The sequence below is a fragment of the Dama dama genome, chromosome 1 (assembly GCF_033118175.1).
Source record: "Dama dama isolate Ldn47 chromosome 1, ASM3311817v1, whole genome shotgun sequence".
NCBI lineage: Eukaryota > Metazoa > Chordata > Mammalia > Artiodactyla > Cervidae > Dama > Dama dama.
The window spans coordinates 21,868,083-21,890,717 of NC_083681.1; the positions used below are offsets into that span (position 1 = coordinate 21,868,083).

Below are 22,635 nucleotides of genomic sequence, written 5' to 3' on the forward strand. Positions count from 1 at the left end.
TAAAAAATATATAAGCAGCTCACACAGCTCAATACCACAAAAACAAATAACATCATCAAAAAGTGGGCAGAAGACCTAAACAGATATTTCTCCAAAGAAGACATAAAGATGACTAAGAAACACATGAAAAGATTCTCAACATCACTATTACAGAAATGCAAATCAAAATCACAATGAGGTACCATCTCACACCGGTCAGAATGGCCATTATCAAAAAGTCTACAAACATAAATTCTGGAGAGGATGTGGAGAATAGGGAGCCCTCTTGCACTGTTGGTGGGAATGCAAGTTGATACAGCCACTATAGAGAACAGTATGGACAGTCCTTAAAAAAAAAAAATCTATGAATAAAACCATCATATGACCCAGTAATCCCACTACTAGGAAACCATAATTGAAAAGACTTATGCACCTCAATGTTCATTGCAGCACTATTTACAATAGCTAGTGAGTGGAAGTAACCTAGATGTCCATTGACAGATGAATGGATAAAGAATTTGTGGTACATATATACGATGGAATATTTCTTAGCCATAATAAGCAATGGATTTGACTCAGTTCTTATGAGGTGGATGAACCTAGAGCCTATTACACAGAGTGAAATAACTCAGAAAGAGAAAGACAAATATTGTATATTATTGGAATCACATATTATTGGAATGCATATACATATATATATACAAACACACATGGAATCTAGAAAGATGGTACTGATGCACCTATCCACAGGGCAGCAATGGTGATGCAGACATTGAGGACACACTCTGGACACATGGGGTAAAGGAGAGGGTGGGGTGAATTGAGAGAGTAGCACTGAAACATAACACACTATGTGTAAAATTAATATAGCCAGTGGAAATTTACTGTATGACACAGGGAGCTCAAACCTGGTGCTCTCTGACAATCTAGAGGGGTAGGATGGGGTGGGAGGTGGGAGGGAGGTTCATAAGAGAGGCGACACACTTGTATCTGTGACTGACTCGTGTTGATATACAGCATAAACCAACACAAAACTGTAAAGCAATCATTCTCCATTAATAATAAATAGGTTAAAAAGTTAAGGTGCAACAGCTGCTAAATGAAATGATTCCATTAAATCCTCTGTGAATTACTGCTAAACTTTGGACAAAAACTTTATCACCTATAAGTTATTATTAAAATAACACCTTAATTAGAAGACAACAGTAGAAATAGTAATGTTATACTGGTAAAGCAAAATCAAATATAGGTTTAAAGAAATATGAAGTGCTGTGATGGATCGATCTATTTCAAGAAATATGCAGTGCTAATAAATAAAACACTCAATATCTTTGCTATCTATCCCCACACTCTATACAAATATTTTATAGATTAATTCCCATGATGTTACATGCAAAGAGATTGTAAGGATTCTTTTTAGGTAGTAGAATTTTGTTGCATAAAATTTTACTTGAAGTAGGTGTGCTCAGCATAGACTTTATAAATTTTCCTTGTTTTCTGGGTATAAATCATAGAAAAGCAAAATTCCAGTCATGAAAACTTGAGTTATTCTTAACTACTCTGAAAAGATTTATTTTATAAAAAAATTCACTATAAAGTTTCTTTAAAATATCAAACTCATATGTCAATGTATGACAAAACCCACTTCAATATTGTAAACTAATTAGCCTCCAACTAATAAAAATAAATGAAAAAAAAATCAAACTCATTAATAATTAGTAAAATTTGATTGATAAAACTTTTCAAGAGTGTACATTATATAAAGGACAAATTCAAAGGCTTTCTTGAAAGGTTACTATAATAGGATTTGATCTCTTAAAAAGAATGCAAGACTTGAAAAATACAAAGAACTAATTTATCTATATTAAAGCGAGAATTTAAACATTACAGAAAGAAAATACAAATTTTAATTACACTTGCATAGACAAAGGTTTAGAAGTACATACAAATGATTAATCATGGTTACCCCCAGGGATGGAGTGGGGACTTTGCTTTTGGTTTTTTAATGTTCACACTACTTTATAAGAAATACGTACTATAATTCTGTACTTTCTTAAAATTTTGGTTCAGTATTCCCTTTTAAAAAGTATTCTTATAAGAATGGATTTTTTGGTAGCCTACTGTAGGTAGTTTTCCATCAAGAGTGTATCAGAATCAACTATGAAGAGTTTATGAAGAGGATGTAGATGCCTGGGTCCCACTGCAGAACGCTGACTTAAAAAGCTTCACAAACCAGCAGACTAGCTGACCTTTAAGGTTCTTTCTGATCCTGAGATTACACTGCTGCTATGCTAAGTCGCTTCAGTTCTGTCCAACTGTTTGTGACCCTAAGGACCATAGCTGACCAGGCTCCTCTGTCTACGGGATTCTCCAGGCAAGGACACTTGAGTGGGTGGCCATTTCCTCCTTCAAGGGATTATACTACTTACACAAATTTCATACACATTCAACACCCAGTAGCTGTTTTTTTTTTTTTTGCTACACATATTAGTCACTCAATACTTCGCAGTGTAAAAAGTATTATAAGATAGGTCCTATTACCCAGAACTAGACACTCACATTACTGATCAAGAGAAACTCACAAGAAATAAACTGGAGATTAAAACATCCAACTTCAACTTATATATACTTCTTCCCCTATGGTTATTTTTACAAAACCCATCATGTTTTCTCATTTCTGAGGCAGGAATCTGGGGAACTAACTCTAATATAAGCACCAATAGGGAGGCAGGAGTGGGCAAGGACATGTTTGTATATTATCATATTGGTTCTCTAACCCAAAACAACCCCAGCAAGTCAGTAAGTGTAATTTTTTTTCCCCTAACCTAGTATTTTCTCCTTATCAGTGATCCTCAACCCTATTAGATCCAATGTCCCTTTGTTATATAAAGGACAAATGTATACATCAGTACATTTATTTCAATTTCTCCATTTCTATCATGAAATAAAATTCACAGATATTTAACAGAATTTCAAAAGTGTCAGTATAATATCCTAACAGTAATATAAAGGAAAATGAAAGTAATTAATAATAAATTATATATTTCAATATGTATATGCTCATTCATGACTACATTAAAAGACAATGAAATAGTCAAGGGTGTACATCTACTTATAATGAATATATTTAGATTTAAGATAGGTAGAATGATAAACCATTCTATGCAACAAGTTCAAGAAAATGACATAAATCAAGTGACTTTCTGAAATGATTCCAAACAGTACAAAGTACACTTACCTCTTGGTAAGTGAGGTAGCTAGGTTTCTGAAACATTTAGTGCTAATAAATCTACATAAGAGAATATAAATACTTTGCATTTATATACAGAGTTAGGTTATAGGTATAGGTAATTTTATAGTCTCCCCAACCCCGCTTCACAAATATGTCATACACAAGACATTCAAGAACTATGCAGGAGCCATATAATTGTTATACAGGATGTCCTATGCATTACACGATATCTAGCATCTCTGGCAACTGCCCCTTAAACATTAAGACAAACTCAAATGCTTCACAAAATTCCAAAGTGTCCCCTGGAGGGTAATACCACCCTATTGAGAATCCCTGGTCTATATAAACTTTCAGTACCTACATGCATACTGTTGCATATTCTCACCCTGGGTTAGAGGGTAGGTGTGCTACTATTTGACCCCTGATTTAGAGCTAAAGCTTCTCTGATATAAATAAGGGTTATTTTTAATTGAAGAGCCTAGCACACATCCATTGCAGGACCTTCCAACAAAAATTTTACCTAAAATTGTTTATTTTTTAAAAAGTGGTTAAATAAAGCTATTTTTTACAAATGTAGCAGAATTAAAGACAACTTCTGCCTTTTCTCTCTACCTCCCCTAAAAAAAATTCTCTTGAATTTTGAATTTCTTTTTTAGGTAATCAAAGTCAAACTGTGAAGATACAATCAATCTTTATTTAACCCACCACTAATGCAAAGATGAAAGTCGCTCAGTCATGTCCAACTCTTTGTGACCCCATGGACTGTACAGTCCATGGAATTCTCCAGGGGATCTTCCCAATCCAGGGATTGAACTCAAGTCTCCCACATTGCAGGCAGATTCTTTATCAGCTGAGCCACAAGAGAAGTCCAAGAATACTGGAGCAGGTAGCCTATCCCTTCTCCAGCGGATCTTCCCAACCCAGGAATCCAACCAGGGTCTCCTGCATTGCAGGTGGATTCTTTACCAACTAAGCTATCAGAGAAGCCCCAATCCAAAGATATATAGTTTCAAACAATCCGAAAGCCATTTTTATATGCCACTAAAGTGTATTTCTATACTATTCATTGGCAGAATATCTTCCTAATTAAATTTTGATTAGGCATCTATTAAAAGTAATTTAAGTTTTCTGATCAATCCAATGACTAAAGAATGCATCATCTTAGGGCAGCCAGGGACGCTGCTTGAGTCTGACAACTTGCTGAGTACTTAGGGGAGACTGGGGCTTCCCTGGTGGCTTACAGTAAAGGATTTGTCTTCAATGCAGGAGACTGAGGTTTGATCCCTTGGTTGGGAAGATTCTCTGGAGAAGGGAATGACTACCCACTCCAGTATTCTTCCCTGGAGAATTCCATGGACAGAGGAGACTCTTGGGCTATAGCCCATGGAGTAAGAAAGTCAGACACAATTGAGTGATTAATTAAAAAAAGAAAAAAAAGGACACTGACCTAAGTATTTTGAAAGTTTCACTCATTGGATTTGGCTGTATAATTTATTTTGGACCATCAAAAAATTCCAAGCCATTCTTCAATACAGGCAAATCAATCAATGTGATACACCATATTAACAAATTGAAAGATAAAAACCATATGATAATCTCCATAGATGCAGAAAAAGCCTCTGACAAAATTCAGCACCCTTTTATGATTAAAACTCTTCAAAAAATGGGCACAGAAGGAACCTACCTCAACATACTAAAGGCCATATATGATAAGCCTACAGGAAACATTATTCTCAATGGTGAAAAACTGAAAGCATTCCCCCTGAGATCAAGAACAGGACAAGGGTGTCCACTCTCACCACTATTATTCAACATAATTTTGGAAGTCTTAGCTACAGCAGTCAGAGAAGAAAAAGAAATGAAAGGAATCCAGAACAGAAAAGAAGAAGTAAAGCTCTCACTGTTAACAGATGACATGATACTGTACACAGAAAACCTTACAGATACTATTAGAAAATTACTAGAGCTAATCAGTGAAGTTCACAAAGTCACAGGATACAAAATCAATGCACAGAAATCACTTGCATTCCTATATACGAACAATGAAAATTCAGAAAGAGAAATTAAGGAATCAATCCCATTAACCACAGCAACAAAAAGAATAAAATATTTAGGAATAAACCTACCTAAGGAGAAAAAAAGAAAGTATAAAGAAAATTTTAAGACACCGATAAAAAAAATAAAAGATGACATAAACAGATGGAGAGATATTTCATGTTCCTAGGTAGGAAGAATCAATATTGTGAAAATGGCTATGCTACCAAATGCAATCTACAGATTCAATGTGATCCCTACCAAATTACAAACAGCATTTTTCACAGAACTAGAACAAAAAATTTCACAATTCATATGGAAATATGAAAGACTCCGAATAGCCAAAGCAGTCTTGAGAAAGAATGAAGCTGGAGGAATCAACCTTCCTGACTTCGGATTATATTACAAAGCTACAATCATCAAGACAGTGTGGTACTGATACAAAAACAGAAATATAGACCAAAGGAACAAGATAGAAAGCCTAGAAATAAACCCACACACCTATGGGTACCTTGTTTTCGACAAAGGAGGCAAAAATATACAATGGGGCAAAGACAGCCTCTTCAACAAGTGGTGCTGGGAAAACTGGACAGTTACATGTAAAAGAATGAAATTAGAACACCTCCTAAAACCACACACAAAGATAAACTCAAAATGGATTAAAGACCTAAATCTAAGACCAGAAACTTTAAAACTCTTAGAGGAAAGTATAGGTAGAACACTCGATGACATAAATCAAAGCAATATCCTCTCTGACCCACCCCCTAGAGTAAGGGAAATAAAAACAATGGAAATAAAAACAAAAGTAAACAAGTGGGACCTAATTAAACTTAAAAGTTTTTGTATAGTAAAGGAAACTATAAACAAGGTGAAAAGACAACCCTCAGAATGGGGGAAAATAATAGCAAATGAAACAACCGACAAAGGATTAATTTCCAAAATATCAAGTGGCCCATACAACTCAATACCAGGAAAACAAACCACCCAATCAAAAAGTGGGAAAAAGACCTAAACAGACATTTCTCCAAAGAAGACATACAGATGGCTAACAAACACAAGAAAAGACACTCAACATTGCTCATTATTCAGCTCAGTTCAGTTCAGTTCAGTCTCTCAGTAGTGTCCAACTCTTTGCGACCCCATGAATTGCAGCACGCCAGGCCTCCCTGTCCATCACTAACTCCCGGAGTTTACTCAAATTCATGCCCATCAAGTCAGTGATGCCATCCAGCCATCTCATCCTCTGTCGTCCCCTTCTCCTCCTGCCCCCAATCCCTCCCAGCATCAGGGTCATTATTAGAGAAATGCAAATCAAAACTACAATGAGATATCACTTCACACTGGTCAGAATAACCATCATCAAAAAGTCTATAAACAATAAATGCTAGAGAGGGTTTGGAGAAAAGGGAACCCTCTTGCACCATTGGTGGGAATGTAAATTGATACAGACACTATGGAAGACAGTATGGATATTCCTTAAAGAATTAGGAATAAAACCACCATATGATCCAGAAATCCCACTCCTAGACATATACCCGTAAGAAAGCAAAATTGAAAAATACACATGTACTCCAACATTGCAGCACTGTATACAATAGGTAGAACATGGAAGCAACCTAGAGGTCCATTGACAGATGAATGGATAAAGAACATATGTGGTACATATACACAATGGAATATTACTCAGCCATAAAAAGGAACACATTTGAGTCAGGAATTCATTTGAGTCTAATGAGGTGGATGAACCTAGAGCCTATTATACAGAGTGAAGTGAGTCAGAAAGAGAAAGATAAATATTGTAATCTAACACATATATATGTAATCTAGAAAGATGGTACTGATGAATTTATTTGCAAGGCAGCAATAGGGAAACAGACCTAGAGAACAGACTTATGGACTTTGGGAAAGGGGAGGAGAGGGTGAGATGTGTGGAAAGAGTAACATGGAAACTTACATTACCATATGTAAAATAGATAGCCAACGGGAATTTGCTGTACGTCTCAGGAAACTCAAACAGGGGCTCTGTATCAACCTAGATGGGTGGGATGGGGAGGCACATGGGAGGGAGGTTCAACAGGGAGGGGACATATGCATACCTATGGCTGATTCATGTTGATATCTGACAGAAAAAAAAATCCTGTAAAGCAACTATCCTTCAATTAAAAAGTAAATTTTTAAAAAATGAAAAAAAATGCCATGCCTTCACATAGATTTCATGTTAAATCAGTACACCATTCATAGAAATATCAGATATGTCTTCACCTTTAGAAAGGTGATAAAGACTAGACCTTACATAAAAGGATTCATGTATTAGTACAAAAGCATTGCTGGATTCCCTTGAACATAAAAAGGCTCTGAGTTAAAATGCCATTAAGAATTATTGAATAAATTAGTGACTGAAAAGCCATTTAATTTCTACATATTACAGAAAACTCTTACAAATGTCCACAGAAATAGTATTTAGCTTCAATAGGTGAAATGGTCATTTCAGTAGACATTTAGCCTGTTTTTCCACTTCAAATTTCATTAATTAATCACTAATTACTCTTAACAAATAATGCCTAAAAGCAATCAGCACTCAATCTTTTATTACTCTTTATCTTTTTTCATATCTAAAATTCCTAAAAATCTGCCTTTTACCTTTGCATGGGCATCACCTTATGATAAAAAGCAAGCAAAAGTTTGTGTATAACCAAACATGTATACTGGTTAAAATAACTCATATTTAGTATTCTGATTTGTAATTGTTTCCAAAAATAAAACTTTTACAATATGTGGAACATGCATGTTTGTGTACCACTGGATGTAAGATTCACTTTTGAATCAATTTTAAAGAAACAGATCACCAGCTCTCAAAAGGCTTTTCATTTCTCATAAAGAATAGGTCTTATTAAGTGAACTCAGAACAGAAGTCATGTTTTCCATTATTTAACAGAGAATTCTGGTCCTGATAAGAAGCAAACAAACCACACACATAAAAGAAATGCAGCAGATACCAAACGAGTAGTACAAAGCTTCCCACTTACTTGGTACTGGGCCGCTTTTGCAGGGCTTTATCCAGGATAAGAGATGGAGCACTCCTCCTCCTTTCTGCTAGTGTTTTCATTTTCTGTTGAGGGGAAAAAACACACAATGAAGATCACGTGGCTTATACAGCCGGTAAATAACAACTTTCAATCCAACTCAGCAAGTTTTGTATGCCTATGCTTGCCTATCAAGAAGTGTGCAATTTTATTATGGAAATAAAATAATAACATCTAAACTAAGATAGTAAATGTCAAAAAGTAAGTATTTTTTATGGCCAGAGAATAAGGAGATTAAATATTGACCAGAGTATTTGAGAAAACAGCATCACAACCATCATCGTCAACTGCAGTTTTATTGCTTATTACATGCCAGGCCCCATGCCAAAGACAGGACTGGATTACTTTATCCTCCAAAATGCCATCAGAGCCACTGATAGCGCTCTTTCATTGGCAGGGTAGGCCCCAAAATCGGGCTTTAGTGAAAGACAGAATTTGAAAAGGCAAAGTAAAGGGAAAAAATAAGTATAGTTAAAGCACAAGATGGAGACTAGATTTTTACACATTTAATAGACATTTAAACTTAAATATTTACACATTTAGGAATCTGTTCTTCAAAAGTTTTTTCATTTATTGTAACTTAAAAAAAGAATTTTTTTTCTTTTCTAAGTGCTATCTAAATATAGGATTAATTGGGTAATTCAGTACTGTGTTCTACAGGACCTAAACTTTGTGGTGAGGTTTTATTCAATTTGAATTATCCAGATAATTACTCTCTAAATTTTCAGTCTTATAGATTTATCACCTCAAGAAAGAGTCCGAGGGTGAGCCACTGGACATAAATGTGTAAAATTTACAATCTAGTCACAAACAGTCGTGAATGAAGTTCAGGCTGTGTTACCAAAGCATCCTTCCTGCCCTGCCCTCTCACCCTTTCCTGGCCAGAAGTCTCGCCCTCTACCTGAGGAGACCTAGGCCAGCCATGTTTGGGACTGGGAACTGCTCTAAGAAAAAAACACATAAAACAAAGTAGCTCCATGTCTCATTACATGATTCACAAAGGAACTGCTTTTTAACTGATAACATGTAGATCACCCTAAGGAAGAGAAGAAAAATCATCCCGTGAAAAGGGGACACTAGACTTCTTTGGCACAACTCTTTCCCCCCTCAATTCCATGCCCCCACGGATCTCTCTCCAACCACTGTTGTCAGCAGGGTCATGGCCTCAGTGCTGCTATTCCCTGCATTAATCCTTTGGCTCACATGTGAAGACAAAGTACCCTAATCTCCTTGGTATAGCTCAGACAATTGAAACAATCATATAAAACATTAATAAAGAACAGGAAACAAATGGGTAAGAAATACAGAATACCATACTTATCCATCAGGAGACTGAATCAGTCTTAGGGCAGGTTAAATTGCATAAATTTTTTAACATGATATATATTTGGTGCCTTCCTTCTGAAGAGAAAGCCCACAGTTTTCATCAGATTCCCAGAGAATCCGTAATCCCCCTGAACCCCAGTGACTTTGAGAAACTACTTTATATATTATAGCTTGTAAGCTGTATCTTACTGTTTCCACTAGTCACATCTCCTGGGAACACAACTCTGAGGAATCTAGCACCCTGAGGCCAGTGTGAATGTAGAGGTTGCAGGGTGAAGGGAAGTTGGGTAGACAAGTATTACCAGTGGGCTGTTCCCATATGAAGAGTTTCAGTTCTGGAAGATTGGGTTGACTTTACTTAGAAAGGTGACGGTTCCTTACTATGTAGATTTTCTGCAGGATTCTGTTTCACCTTCAGGTCTAGGTTTGATTCCTATTTCTTTTCTTGAATTTGAATCCCTTTATTCAGGATCTAGGTACTATGCTTTGAACTTTGAAATACTCCCAGTCCTTTAAGCTTGACCTGGGCCCCTTACCCTTGGTCTGTTTCGACCTTGAGTTTCTGCCTAGCCTTTCTGAGTGAGGGGGTGCAGGGTGGGTGGAGGGGTGACATTCCTGCACCTATCTCAGCGGTCTTACTTCTGCTGCTCCTAATCCTCTGACACCACTCTCAGCAGATCCAAGTGCCTAAACAAGATCTTTATTAACATATGATTTCTAATTCTGAGCTCCTTGGCTTTCAGGCTTACAAAAAATTTGGAAAGGATTCAAAAGACAGCCATAAAAATGATTTAAAATGTGGAAAAAAGAAAAAAACCTAAGACAAGTTAAAATGATCTGACAAGTTAAAATGATTCTTTATTTGGAAACATTAAGTCTGCAAGGTAATGCAGAGTTATTATACAGAGGATACCAAGTGTCTTCCAAAGAAGATAAGGTGAAAAGCAATGTGGCTATACTGTAGACTGAGAATCCAGGTTGATCCTGGGCACTGGGTTTACCAAGAAATTTATAAAAGCTGTGAAAGAAATTATGCACTAACGTCAAGGGGTTCAGAAACCCCCGAATATGGATTCTTTAGGGATCCATGGACTCCAGATTTGAAACTTTTTGGTATAAAGAAATCTTTCTGAGTGATGGCTATTAAACATGAGAATGGATAATTAAAGAAGAGTGACAAATTTTCTTCTGTAGAGATGTTTCTAAAATAGTTTTTCATAGAGGTCTAATATAGCAGACTATTTGTACCTATTTGTATGCAGTCATTAGACTGTGTTTTCTTAGTTATGGGCTTCCCTGGTGGCTCGCTGGTAAAGAACCCGCCTGCAATGCAGGAGACCTGGGTTTGATTCCTGGGTTGGGAAGAACCTGGAGAAGGGAATGGCTACCCACTCCAGTATTGTGGCCTGGAGGGTTCCCTCAGGGTCGCAAGGAGTCGGGCTCAACTGAGCAACTTTCACTTTTCTTAGTTATAAATTGGTAGATGTGTGATGAATCAAATGTGGGGTGTATCTACCTCATTTGGTGGAGTCATATTTAGATACTGCAGTCAAACTACAGGCAAAATAATATTTGAAGTCCTATTGCATGTACTGAGGCTCACTTCATTACTAATCAGATATGCAGCCTAAGGTAAATCACACACTCCTCTGGGTCTCCATTTCCTTATATAGAAAGTGAGAAAATTTGGACTACATAGTCTCTTAGGTGACTTCTATTTCTGATATTCTCATGGTAAGTGTCTACCAAAGATTCACCCTGGATATGCAAGAAAATAAACATTATATACACAATGAATTTAGAATTCATACGATTTATTTCTCTAAGTAAAAAGAAGTCTTAAGAGTTGTCAATATAATGGGGATCTAGGTATTAATTCATTCAAAGTACGCATTTTTTTTTTTTGCTCAAAAGTGTAGCCAAATAAAGAACCAATGGTGACTTCAAAAAAAATTCACTCATCTGTCGAAGAATCTGTGCTCAGGCAATAAAGACTTAGATTTCTTTGTCTATTAACAACTGTGAAATAAAATACACAAAAATAGAAGGAGACTACTGATTCCTTTCTAAATCTATAATAATACAAACTTGTCAGGACAGGTTGAAGCTATGGACATATCAGCACCAACAAATTTCCCACTTGCTCAGCAACAGAGAAAACTACAATACTTTGCCTCACAGGAAACGAGCAGATAGGTTTAAAACAGTGTATATTTTCTTTGTGAGGTTAGAATCACAATCCACAGTGTGGCTTTTCAGAATGCCCAAATGCTTTATATCTATAATGAGATTACATCACAAATATTAGACGCCATTCTGAAAGTGAGTAGTTTTTTAAAAGATAATCTTGAAAATTGATAAACATTAGGCAAAAAATCAACTGCATGAATCTTTTAGAAGTGATTTTCTTGACTTTGTACCAATTAATTAAGCCAAGGCTTAAGCAACCCAAAAAAACTAAACAAGACTTTTATATAAGCTAAAAAACAAATTATGAAGTAGGATTTATTTGCTACTCTGCTAGCAAATGGGAACAATGAGGAGGGGCTTAGACAGAGTTGTAAAAGGGAATTGTGATTAAATTTTAAAAACGGACGTCTTTATGCTAGTAGCCATTTATTAGGAAAGTATAACATGAACACTAGAGAGAAATGAAATCTTTGGTTTCCTAAGCTGCCCCCTCTGCAGCTATATTCAGTATTAGAGGCAAAAAACCTATTCTGAAAAAGGATAAATGAATAGAGGTAAATGAAGGTAAAAACCAAATGCCTATAATTAATTTTTCTTTTATATTTCAATAATAATACAAACTATAGCAACATTACCAGCTAATCTGGAAGGTGCTTTCCACTTCAATTCTTTAATTGGTTAGATGAACTAAATGTTGAATACCTGTGTTCCTAACTAACTTTATAGCTACGCCTCAATTAAAACACTTCACATTATAATTATCTATCTCTTTCTTGAGAGCAAGGGCTATATCCAAACGTTCTCCCATCTTTCCAAACTTTATCCTGTCTTTCAACAATTACTGAAATTCTCCTCCGTAGCAGGCCTATCCTTGCATTACTAGAGCCCAGTACAATACCTGGTACAAATTATATACTTAGTAAATGAAGGTTTTCAGTGAATTTTAAAATGTACTCATTTTCCACATCTATGCTACTGTTCCCAACACACACAGAAAGGCAAACACACTTACTTAAAGGGGTTCTGTTGGAACACTGTCACTAGGAAATGTAAGCATCTGCTATGGAACTGGATGGTGAGAGTCATCCTTGTACATTGCAAATGACAGCTTTTGACATAGTGTTGACATTTACATTGGACTTCCCTGGTGGCTCAGCTGGTAGCCTGCAATGTGGGAGACCTGGGTTCGATCCCTGGGTTGGGAAGATTCCCTGCAGAAGAGAAAGGTTACCCACTCCAGTATTCTGGCCTGGAGAATTCCATGAACTGTATAGTCTATGGGGTTGCAAAGAGTCCAGACATGAATGAGTGACCTTCACTGACATTTACATTATCATGGAGTTTCATGGTAAACATCTGTCATATAATAAAAGCTAATCATTTGCCAACAAATGTTGCTGGGACAACTGGATATCTACATGCAAAAGAATGAAGTTGGATTCATATCTTATACCATATATAAAAATTAACTCAAAATGGATCAACAATCTAAAAGAGGTGAAGCTATAAAAATGTTAGAAGAAAACACCGGCATAAATATCTATGACCATGGACTAGGTAATGGTTTCTTAGATATGACCCCAAAAGCACAAACAACAACAAAAATTAAATTGAACATCATCAAGGTTAAAATTTCTATGCTTCAAAGGACATTATTAAGAAACTGAAAAGAAAGCCCACAGAATCGGAAGACATTTTTGCAAATCATATATCTGATAAGGGGTTTGTATCCAGAATATTTAAAGAACTGTTACGACTCAATAAAGTAGGCTAATTTAAAAATGGATCTCAATAGGAAGTTCTCTTAAGAAGATATAAACAGCCAAAAAGCACAAGAAAAGACACTCAACATTGTCAGCTACCAGGAAAGCACAAATTAAAACTATGAAATATCACTTTATACTTATCAAGATGAGTTAATATCTTATTATCAAGACAATATCTTTTTATATCAAGATAATAAAAAGACAACAAGTGTAAAGATGTGGAGAAATTAAACTTATTCCACAGTTGGTAGGAATGTAAAATGGTGATGCTACCTCGGAAGTTCTGCAAATGGCTAAACACTGAGTTACCATACAATCCTGCAATTCCTCTTGGGTATGTAACCAAGAGAAATGAGAACATATGTCCACACAAAAACATGTGCATGAATGCTCACAGCAACATTATTTATAACAGTCAAAAAGTAGAAACACCACCAATGTCCATCAACTGAAGACTGCATAAACAAAATGTGGTATATTCATAAAATAGAATATTACTTGCCAATAAAAGAAGCAATGAATGTGCAACAACATAGATGAATCTTGAAAACATTATGCTAATTAAAAGAATTCAGTCCCAAAGGACCACAGTATACTACATGACTCCATTTAAGTGAAATATTCACAATAAACAAATCTATAGGAACTAAAAGTAGGTTAGTGCTTGTCTGGGGTTTGGGGGATGAGAAAATTGGGGTGTAACACCTAAGGGGTACAGTATTTCTTTTTGTGGTCATGAAAATGTTCTAAAATTGTGATGGATGCACAACTCTAGGAATATACTTAAAGCCACTGAATATACACTTTGAAGTGACTGAACTGTATGCTATGCAAATTATATCTCAACAAAGCTCTTAAAATGAGTAAAACAAAAATGAGCTACCAAACTACTAAACTACCGAGGTCTAGCCCAGCAAACTGGTTCATAGCCAGAAGCTATATTTTTCCTTGTTCATACAACAATCATCTGAAGTATAATACATGAAAATTACTTATTTTTTTTGTCCAATACATTTTTGTACAAAATGTTTTGAGTGGCTCCTCATCTGAATTCCTCAGAGACCTGAGGAATATGCCAACCTGCATACTGTGGTTTGCCACAGTTCCTCCCCTACTTCTCCAGTATTTTCATAGGAAATTCTCACCTTTATCTGAGAGTTTAAGGTGGTAAAGCAAAGTGCGCCTGTGTAGGAATCTAAAGTTGCAAGCAGGTTATGGAAGAAAAAAGTTTTGTTCTTTTACTTTCAACAAGGCATAAAACACTGTTTATATAAAAACCTATATGTAGTCTTTCAGCGGAATTTTAACCTTGTATCAACCAGGAGATAAAGAACCATTTTTGGAACCTAGAAGTATCAACCAGGAGACAAAAAACTATTTTTGGAATGGTGAAATCACTCTGAATCTGGTCAGTCTTAGTTCTCAAAGAGATGTAAAGGGGGGAAAGCCTATCAAAAGAAAGGACCAGGATAAGAGAGTCACGTCAGGTGAGCTGCAATTTTTCATACTTTGTTTTGTTCCAGCTACTTTATGAAGGAAAAAATTCAAGCACTTCAGTCGAATTTAAGTCAAATTTGCTAAAGCCACTTTCAAATATTTAAAATTAGCATAGTATTAAATTAAGGGCTTTGAGGAAAGCTTTTAGGACTCTAAAGTTTCAAAGACAGAAAAAAATGCTTAATCAAATTTACAACTTAAGTTTACTCAAATTCAACTCATCCTTTGCGGGTGATCTGTACAATTCAGTGAACAATGAACTGTTTCTTGTCTTCCCGACACACCTGAATCATTAACTTGTGGAGACATACCCCAAAGACGGCGGCCCTGCAAGGGAAAAAGTAGTTATTTCTACCCCTGCCCCTTGCTTCTACATCCTATCATCACAAGGTTTCGACCACTGGACGAGCTAAAGCTTCCCACTATCGTCGCTTTGGTCAGCGATGAGTATGATCTTCTCTTTACTCATAATAATTAATCCCAGCCAGAAGCAGTTTGGGAATTTATTTAAAGCAAATGCCATCACAGAACAGACTACTATAAAGGGATACAATTTCTTTTTGAGATTAAGAAATGTTTTACTTTTGGCCATATTTCCTGTTTCTGTGAGATAAGCACTTTGAAATAAAATAAATATGAGATCCATGTAATGAAGAAGAATGGGCACTTGGCATTGAACCTAAACTCTGGATGCTGGTTCTGTCACTTCTCAGAGTCCTCTCTGTAAAATGACAAGAACTGTTTGACCTACCACAAAGAATCAAATAAGATCTTATATGTGAAAGCCCTTTGACAGGGAAAGCACCACGACAGTGTAACATACAGAGTAAAGCTTCAGAGTGCGTAAGTACCGTATGTAATAAACAGGATAGTAGAACTCCCCTTCTATATTATTATTTGTTCCTCTCATACAGATATCTGAAGTACCACTATGGGCCTTCAAATTGACTGGACTTTCTTCTTTGACAAAGTCACCAGTTTCAAACTCAAGTCATGATTCCCTTTTAGCATCACCCTGGCGTATGCAAGTTCAATCACTGATGCTCTCTCCCTAGTAATCCTGTTATGGGGCAGGGCTTCACTAAAATACCACATCACAGCCCATAGGAAGTGCTGCTATTTCTACACCCATGCCACACTATAACAGAGGGGTCCTCTGGTTGCTCCAGCGCTCATCCACCTGCATGAAGGCTAAGGGGCTGAACGTATCAGATGCTGTTGGAAAACTCTTCCTTGCAGCAAGCAACCTCTCACTTTCCTCTTGCAGAAGGGAAGGGTACAGCGATCAAATCCAAAACCATAATGGTGAAAAAAAAAAGAGTGCATCAAATAAGAATAAAAATCAGGCCAAGGTCTGACCAAATTTAGATATACTATATCATATTAAAGTCTACTATGAAAGCTGAGGTTCAAGACATTGACTGTAGGCACAGAAGAGAGAATACAGAAACTCTCCTAAGTATAAATTAGGACCCAGGTAAACGGGAAAAGCAAAAGGCCACAGAGCAGTTGAGCTTTCCAGGTCTTTGAAACATGAGCTGATATGGGCACACATATATTTCATTTTCAGAGTCCACACACATGTGACCAGACATCCAGAAACAGGTTTTACCTTTCAGTTGTTCCATGTGACAGCTGTCTGTCAAAACTAGGTCAAGGCTGCTCAGCCCAGAACTGACATACTGATAGGGCTTTTCTGTTGTCAGCTGGATATTTCTATTCTAAACTTGTCCTGGATAAAGAAAACCAAACTGAAACAAAATTATAAAACAGACTGGGCCGTGAAGCCTGCAAGACCAATTATTGGTGGCTGACAAAAGGCAGTTTCCTCTAATTCCTTTCCAACCTCCCACATTGTGGCCAAGTCTTCAGCAAGTATAACAAAAGCGACGCATCACCCCATCCTAGGCTGCTTCAGTGTCTACTACCAAACTAAGCATTCACCGCCAAGGCTTTCTGTACACAATAGGACCTTAGAGTTCTTAGAACACTAGGCAGGAGTGATCTAGAACACTTGAGATACCAACGGAACAGGAAAGCAAACTTTCCCCTCAATGAAAGTGTATTTTAAAGATATTCAGTAAGTTCAGGCTACTTAATATAACAAAATAACACAGATGGCGCACGCTTATTTTTCATAGTTCTAGAGGTTAAGAAGTCCCAGGTCAAGGGGTCAGCAGATGTAGTTCTTGGTGAGAGCTGTCTTCACAGTTTAAAGACAGCTGCCCTTCTGCTGAAGCCTCCCATGGGGGACACAGAGAACAAGCTTTCTGGTCTCTTGTATGGGCGGTAATCCCAACATGAGGATTCTGCCCTCATGATCTCATCTACGCTAACTATTTTCCAAAGGCCCCTATCTCCAAATACAGTAGACCCTTGAGGGCCACAGATTTGAACTGTACAGGCCCATTTCCACGTAAATTATTTTCAATAAATATATACAACAGTACTATACCATATGAGGTTGGCTGAATATGTAGATGTAGAACCATGGATAGAGAGTGTCCAATGTAAAGTTGTAAGATGATTTTTTGACTGTATGAAGGGTCAGCATGTCTAACCTCCACATTGTTTAAGGGTCAACTGTATTATCATACTAGGAGTTATGACCTCAACCTTTGAGTTTCAGAAGACACGAACATTCAGTCTGTAACAGAGGTTTTTGTCAAATACTCCGGAGACTGAGGGGTATGAGTCACGAATCTCCAAATTCCATCAAATCACACTAATAAAATGTACATATATATCCTCAAAGCACTGTGTATATGAGTCTGTGTACATTTAAGTATGTATAACCCCCTCTGCAACAATGTCTCTTTGGGCGTCCCTGGTGGCTCAGATGATAAAGAATCCACTTGCAATATGGGAAGACCTGGGTTCTATCCCTCGGTTGGGAAGCTCCCTGGAGAGGGAATGGCTACCCACTCCAATATCCTTGCCTGGAGAATCCCAGGGACAGAGAAGTCTGGTGGGCTACAGTCCATGGGGTCACAAAGAGTCAGACACGACTGAGTGACTAACACTACTACTACACATATAAGTGTGTACACACACATATATCTAACCTTGATATTATACACCTATTTTTGTGGCACTGTCTAGTTTATAATATGTTTTAATGTCAATTTAAATGGAAGTAAAGTATATTCTCAGCTACCAATACCTCCTAAGAAGGCAAGTTTTATAATCAGTGTGTTTGTTAAGTGGTATGTGGCCCGATAAGGCACAAGACAACTTTATGTTGAAAGGAACAGCCACCAAGTCCTGGACGGCAGCATGAGGAGAGGGAAAGGACTCAGAACCCAGATTATCCAAGTTGAAGTTTCATTTTCTGAAGGTGCCATCAGCTGTCTCACTTCTCCCAGGCTAATGAACATATTCCACCTCTTGCCCTGCAGACCTTCCATCAAATCCTAAAATTAGAACAGTAAAGGGATGGGGAGTGATAAAGTACTTCATAACCACCTTCACTTCAGAACCAAAAAGCAACAACTGTACTACTTAGGAATCTGTGACTTGTGAATTTCCAGTCGATAAGCTACGACTCTCTGTGAGGACTCAATCTTCAAAGCTGATAATTACTTTTTACATAGATGTGTAAAAATAAAATATAATTTTCATTTTATAAAAAACAATGTATTCTGTTCTAATATACGAATGTTAGAGTCACAAAAGAATAAGTTTTATTTTGCTATGTTAAAATGCACTACTGTGTTCACATCTTAAGTGAAAATTAACTATGGAAGCAAGCTTTTTCCTACACTCAAGATTCATTGTATTAAAATGCTTACTGAATCAACAGTTTCAGCTACATTTCCCACACCCAATTTTCCATGGTGGAAACATCTAAGGCACAGGATTCAGTGCACCCACACATAACTTTGAAATATAGTTCTATGAGTTTGGAGAACATGCCAAGTTTTGGAGAACAGCAAGCAGGACTGAGATATCAGCGTGGAAAGAAGGTCTCCTGACAAGTTGCTGAAATGTGAGTGCCTTATATAAAATATCTGAAAAATGACAGATACCAAAGCAAAACAACCACAAATTTCCAAAGAGATTATCAATGATTGTGTCACTGATTGTCGCTATTAGTCCATATTTACTGTGAAGGTTAACTGTGTCAACTTGACTGTCCACAGCATGCCCAGATTACATATTATCTCTGGTTGTGTCTGTGAGGGTATTTTCAAGATGACATTAGCATTTGAATAAGTAGTCAGTAAAGTAGGTTTCCTCCCCATCATTCAATCATTCATCATTTGCCTTCACAGAACAAGAAGTGGAGGAAAGAGGAATTTGCCCCCTTTTCCCTCCCCCTCACTGTCCAGCTAGAACATCTCATTTCTTCTGGTTCTCAGGGAAAGACTACACCACCTTCCTCCCTGTGGATGGCAAACAAGGGACTCCTACCCATCTGTTTCTCTGAAGATCCCTGACTACACCAGTGAAGTTGCTCGGTCGTGTCCGACTCTTTGCAATCTCATGAACTGTAGCCTACCAGGCTACTCCACCCATGGTATTTTTCCAGGCAAGAGTACTGGAGTGGGTTGCCATTTCCTTCTCCAGGGGATCTTCCCAACCCGGGGATCAAACCCAGGTCTCCCGAATTGCAGGCAGACGCTTTAGCGTCTAAGCAACCAGGGAAGCCCGAACCCTGACGAGTACCTTTACCTAATGGCAGCAGTAGACAGTATTCAGTGGGACACGGAGAAGGTAGAGACTCTGCTCTCCCAATAGCAAAATTACCTCTCAGGAGAAAAACTTCTCAGATACGCTTTGCTCAGCTGGTTATATAAAATTCAAATCAACTCTCTCCTACATCTTATGTTACAATAATAGAAAATGCATCTGTAGTCTAGCAGGAAAGAGAAACGGAGTTGGAAGGTCTGGGTTCAAATTTTCAGCCCTGCTGCTTTCCACTCACAGCCCTGGAGGGCTCAGGGCCTTCTTCTCTAAGAGTGCGTCATGAATAATGCCTACCATATAACTTACGTGTGTTATGTATAGTGAGGCATTTACCTAAAGAAGTTTTTAAAAAATGTCCTTTACTCTTCCATATATTACAAACAGTAAACTCTTACCTTTTTTCTGAAGCTTCTACCTTAGAATATTTGATATTTATGACCTTCAAGGGTGACTGCTTTGATGATGCATGTTATGGATCAAATTATTATACTTGTGCCCCCTAAATCCATATGATGAAGCTCTGAGCCCCAATGTAACGTTATTACGAGGCAGGGGTCTCTGAGAAGTATTTAGGTTTAGATGACGTCTTGAGAGTGGGGCTGCTATGACAAGGTTAGTGCCTTTCTAAGAAGAAACCAAAGATATCTAACTCCATCTCCATCTCTCCCACTAACTCTCCCTCCCCGTCTTTCCCTCATCTCCCTCACCGTTTTTCTTCTCACTGTCTCCCACGTGAGGACACAACAATAATTGGAAGCCAAGAAGAGGACTCTCACCAGGAACTGAACTGGCTGGCACCCAGATCATGGGAATTCACAATCTCCACAACTGCAGGAAATAAATGTCTGTTGTTTAAGCCTCCAGTTTACTGTATTTTGTTTCAGCAACCCGAGCTGAATAAGACACACAGAATTCACTGATTTGCATGTAAATATTCTTGTAGTAAATTCAAGAAAATAAAACTCTTTTTACTGCTTTACAGGTACTTTCACCTGGCAAAAAATACTGATGGCTTCTGCCTTTTTTCCAAAGTGTTTTCATATACTTTCTCCTTTGGCCCATAAAAAACAACCCTGTGAGATACACAGGATATGGATATTATCCCCATTTTACAAACAAAGAAACAAAAACAAAACACAGAAGTTCAGAGGTCACACCAGTGATAACAGAGGCTGTTTCTGATTAGAAACAAAATCTATTTCAGTATTTTATATTTTCAGACTGCTCTTAGCCAAAACAATCTCTCAGGTACCTGATTTTATGCCACTCACTCTGTGAATAACATCACAAAAGTGTTCAGTAGGATACTGGCTTGACCATGGGCATAATATTTTTCTCAATTTCAAAGAATAAAACCAAGTCTTACTCACCAAGATGTTTCATTCAAACCCCAGTTCAAGACACTCATGGCTTAAAGTTGGCTCTTGGGGGTGTTCTACCATGGGTTGCTATAAATAGATTTGGACCCAGAGAACATAGAAATAAAAGCCAGAATGAAGTGGTTAATGGCAGCTGTTACATTTTTTAATGTTGGAGCTATTTTAAAATCCCTTTTGCTTTGATTTTCTGTGCCTGCAAGACTCTCTTCCCTCCTCAAAACCTATCTTATTTAAAGACTTTTCAATTAGTGTGTGAAACCAACGGGTCAGGGGGCTTGAAAATGATAAAAATCATCATCCCTAACTGAAATCATTCTAATAAGTGCTGCCATTTCATTTCATAAAAACTGTTCTATTCAAACATGGATGTGCTCAAGGATATGTTATCCAGAATTCTATCCATAATGCATTGTCTATTGCTGATATTAATATTGTATTTTAAATCACACTTTTAGACAATACCATACAATTCTACTGTCCTTTTGAAGAACCTCAATTATGTTAAACTTTCTATTTTTGGAAACTGTCAAATCATCCAACTAACAAATAAAGGCAGATGAACCAGCTAGGTGATCCTTCTTGAGGTTAAAATAATAAGTGTAGCTATTAAGAGACTGACTTCTTATACAGCATTTACAAACTTGGTCCTCAAATGTCTTATGTACTTTCCTACCTCAGGACCTTTGAACTGCTCCCACTTCCTGGAACCTTTTTATTGCATGGTCTTTTTCACCAATAGAAGAGTTAAGCATGTTAAAAAAAAAAAAAAAAAAGGATGCCCTGAAACACCCTAATGCCAGAGTGGTCTAACTCCACATTTACATTTCTCTAAATCAGGGTCATGCTGGTTTCTTTAGTAACAGTTCCTGTCATTTAATAAATTTGCTTTTATTGTTGTTGCTTTTGTCTCCTCTCAGTCTATGCTGTCCAATACCTCTACACACATGTGGCAATTTAAATTCAAATAAACTACAACTAAGTAAAATCTACAAAAAAAGAAAAACTGGACTTCATCAAAATTAATAACTCCATTCTTTGAAAGAAAATGTTAACAGAAAAAATGACAAGACACAGGAAGGGAGAACACATTTACAAGTCACAAAAATACGATAAAGGACTTGATTCCAGAATATTTAAATAGGTTTCAACACTCAGTAATGAGAGAACTAACAGGCTTCTTGGTGGCTCAGTGGTAAAGAATCTGCCTGCCAGTGCAGGAGATACGGTCTGACCCCTGGTCCACGAAGGTCCACATGATGCGGGGCAACTAAGCCTGTGCACACCTACTGAGCCCGTTCTCCAGAGTCTGGGAGCCGTAACTACTGAAGACCAACAAAGACCCAGCACAGCAGAAAATATTAATAATAAATATTTATAAGTTTTTTACAAAAGAAAGAAAACTAACAACTAAAATTGTGCAAAATATTTGAATAGGCACTTCATTCACTGCAGATAACAAA

General features: G+C 37.1%; 1 protein-coding gene across 1 annotated transcript in view; it reads right to left on the reverse strand.

The window, feature by feature from the left end:
* Nucleotides 1–22,635, reverse strand: part of ARHGAP20 (Rho GTPase activating protein 20) — a 193,197-nt gene that overhangs the window by 164,316 nt on the left and 6,246 nt on the right. Inside the window, exon 2 of the mRNA XM_061144425.1 lies at nucleotides 8,272–8,354. Within this exon, the coding sequence (XP_061000408.1) occupies nucleotides 8,272–8,354 (83 nt within the window). The remainder of the gene's footprint in view (nucleotides 1–8,271; nucleotides 8,355–22,635) is intronic.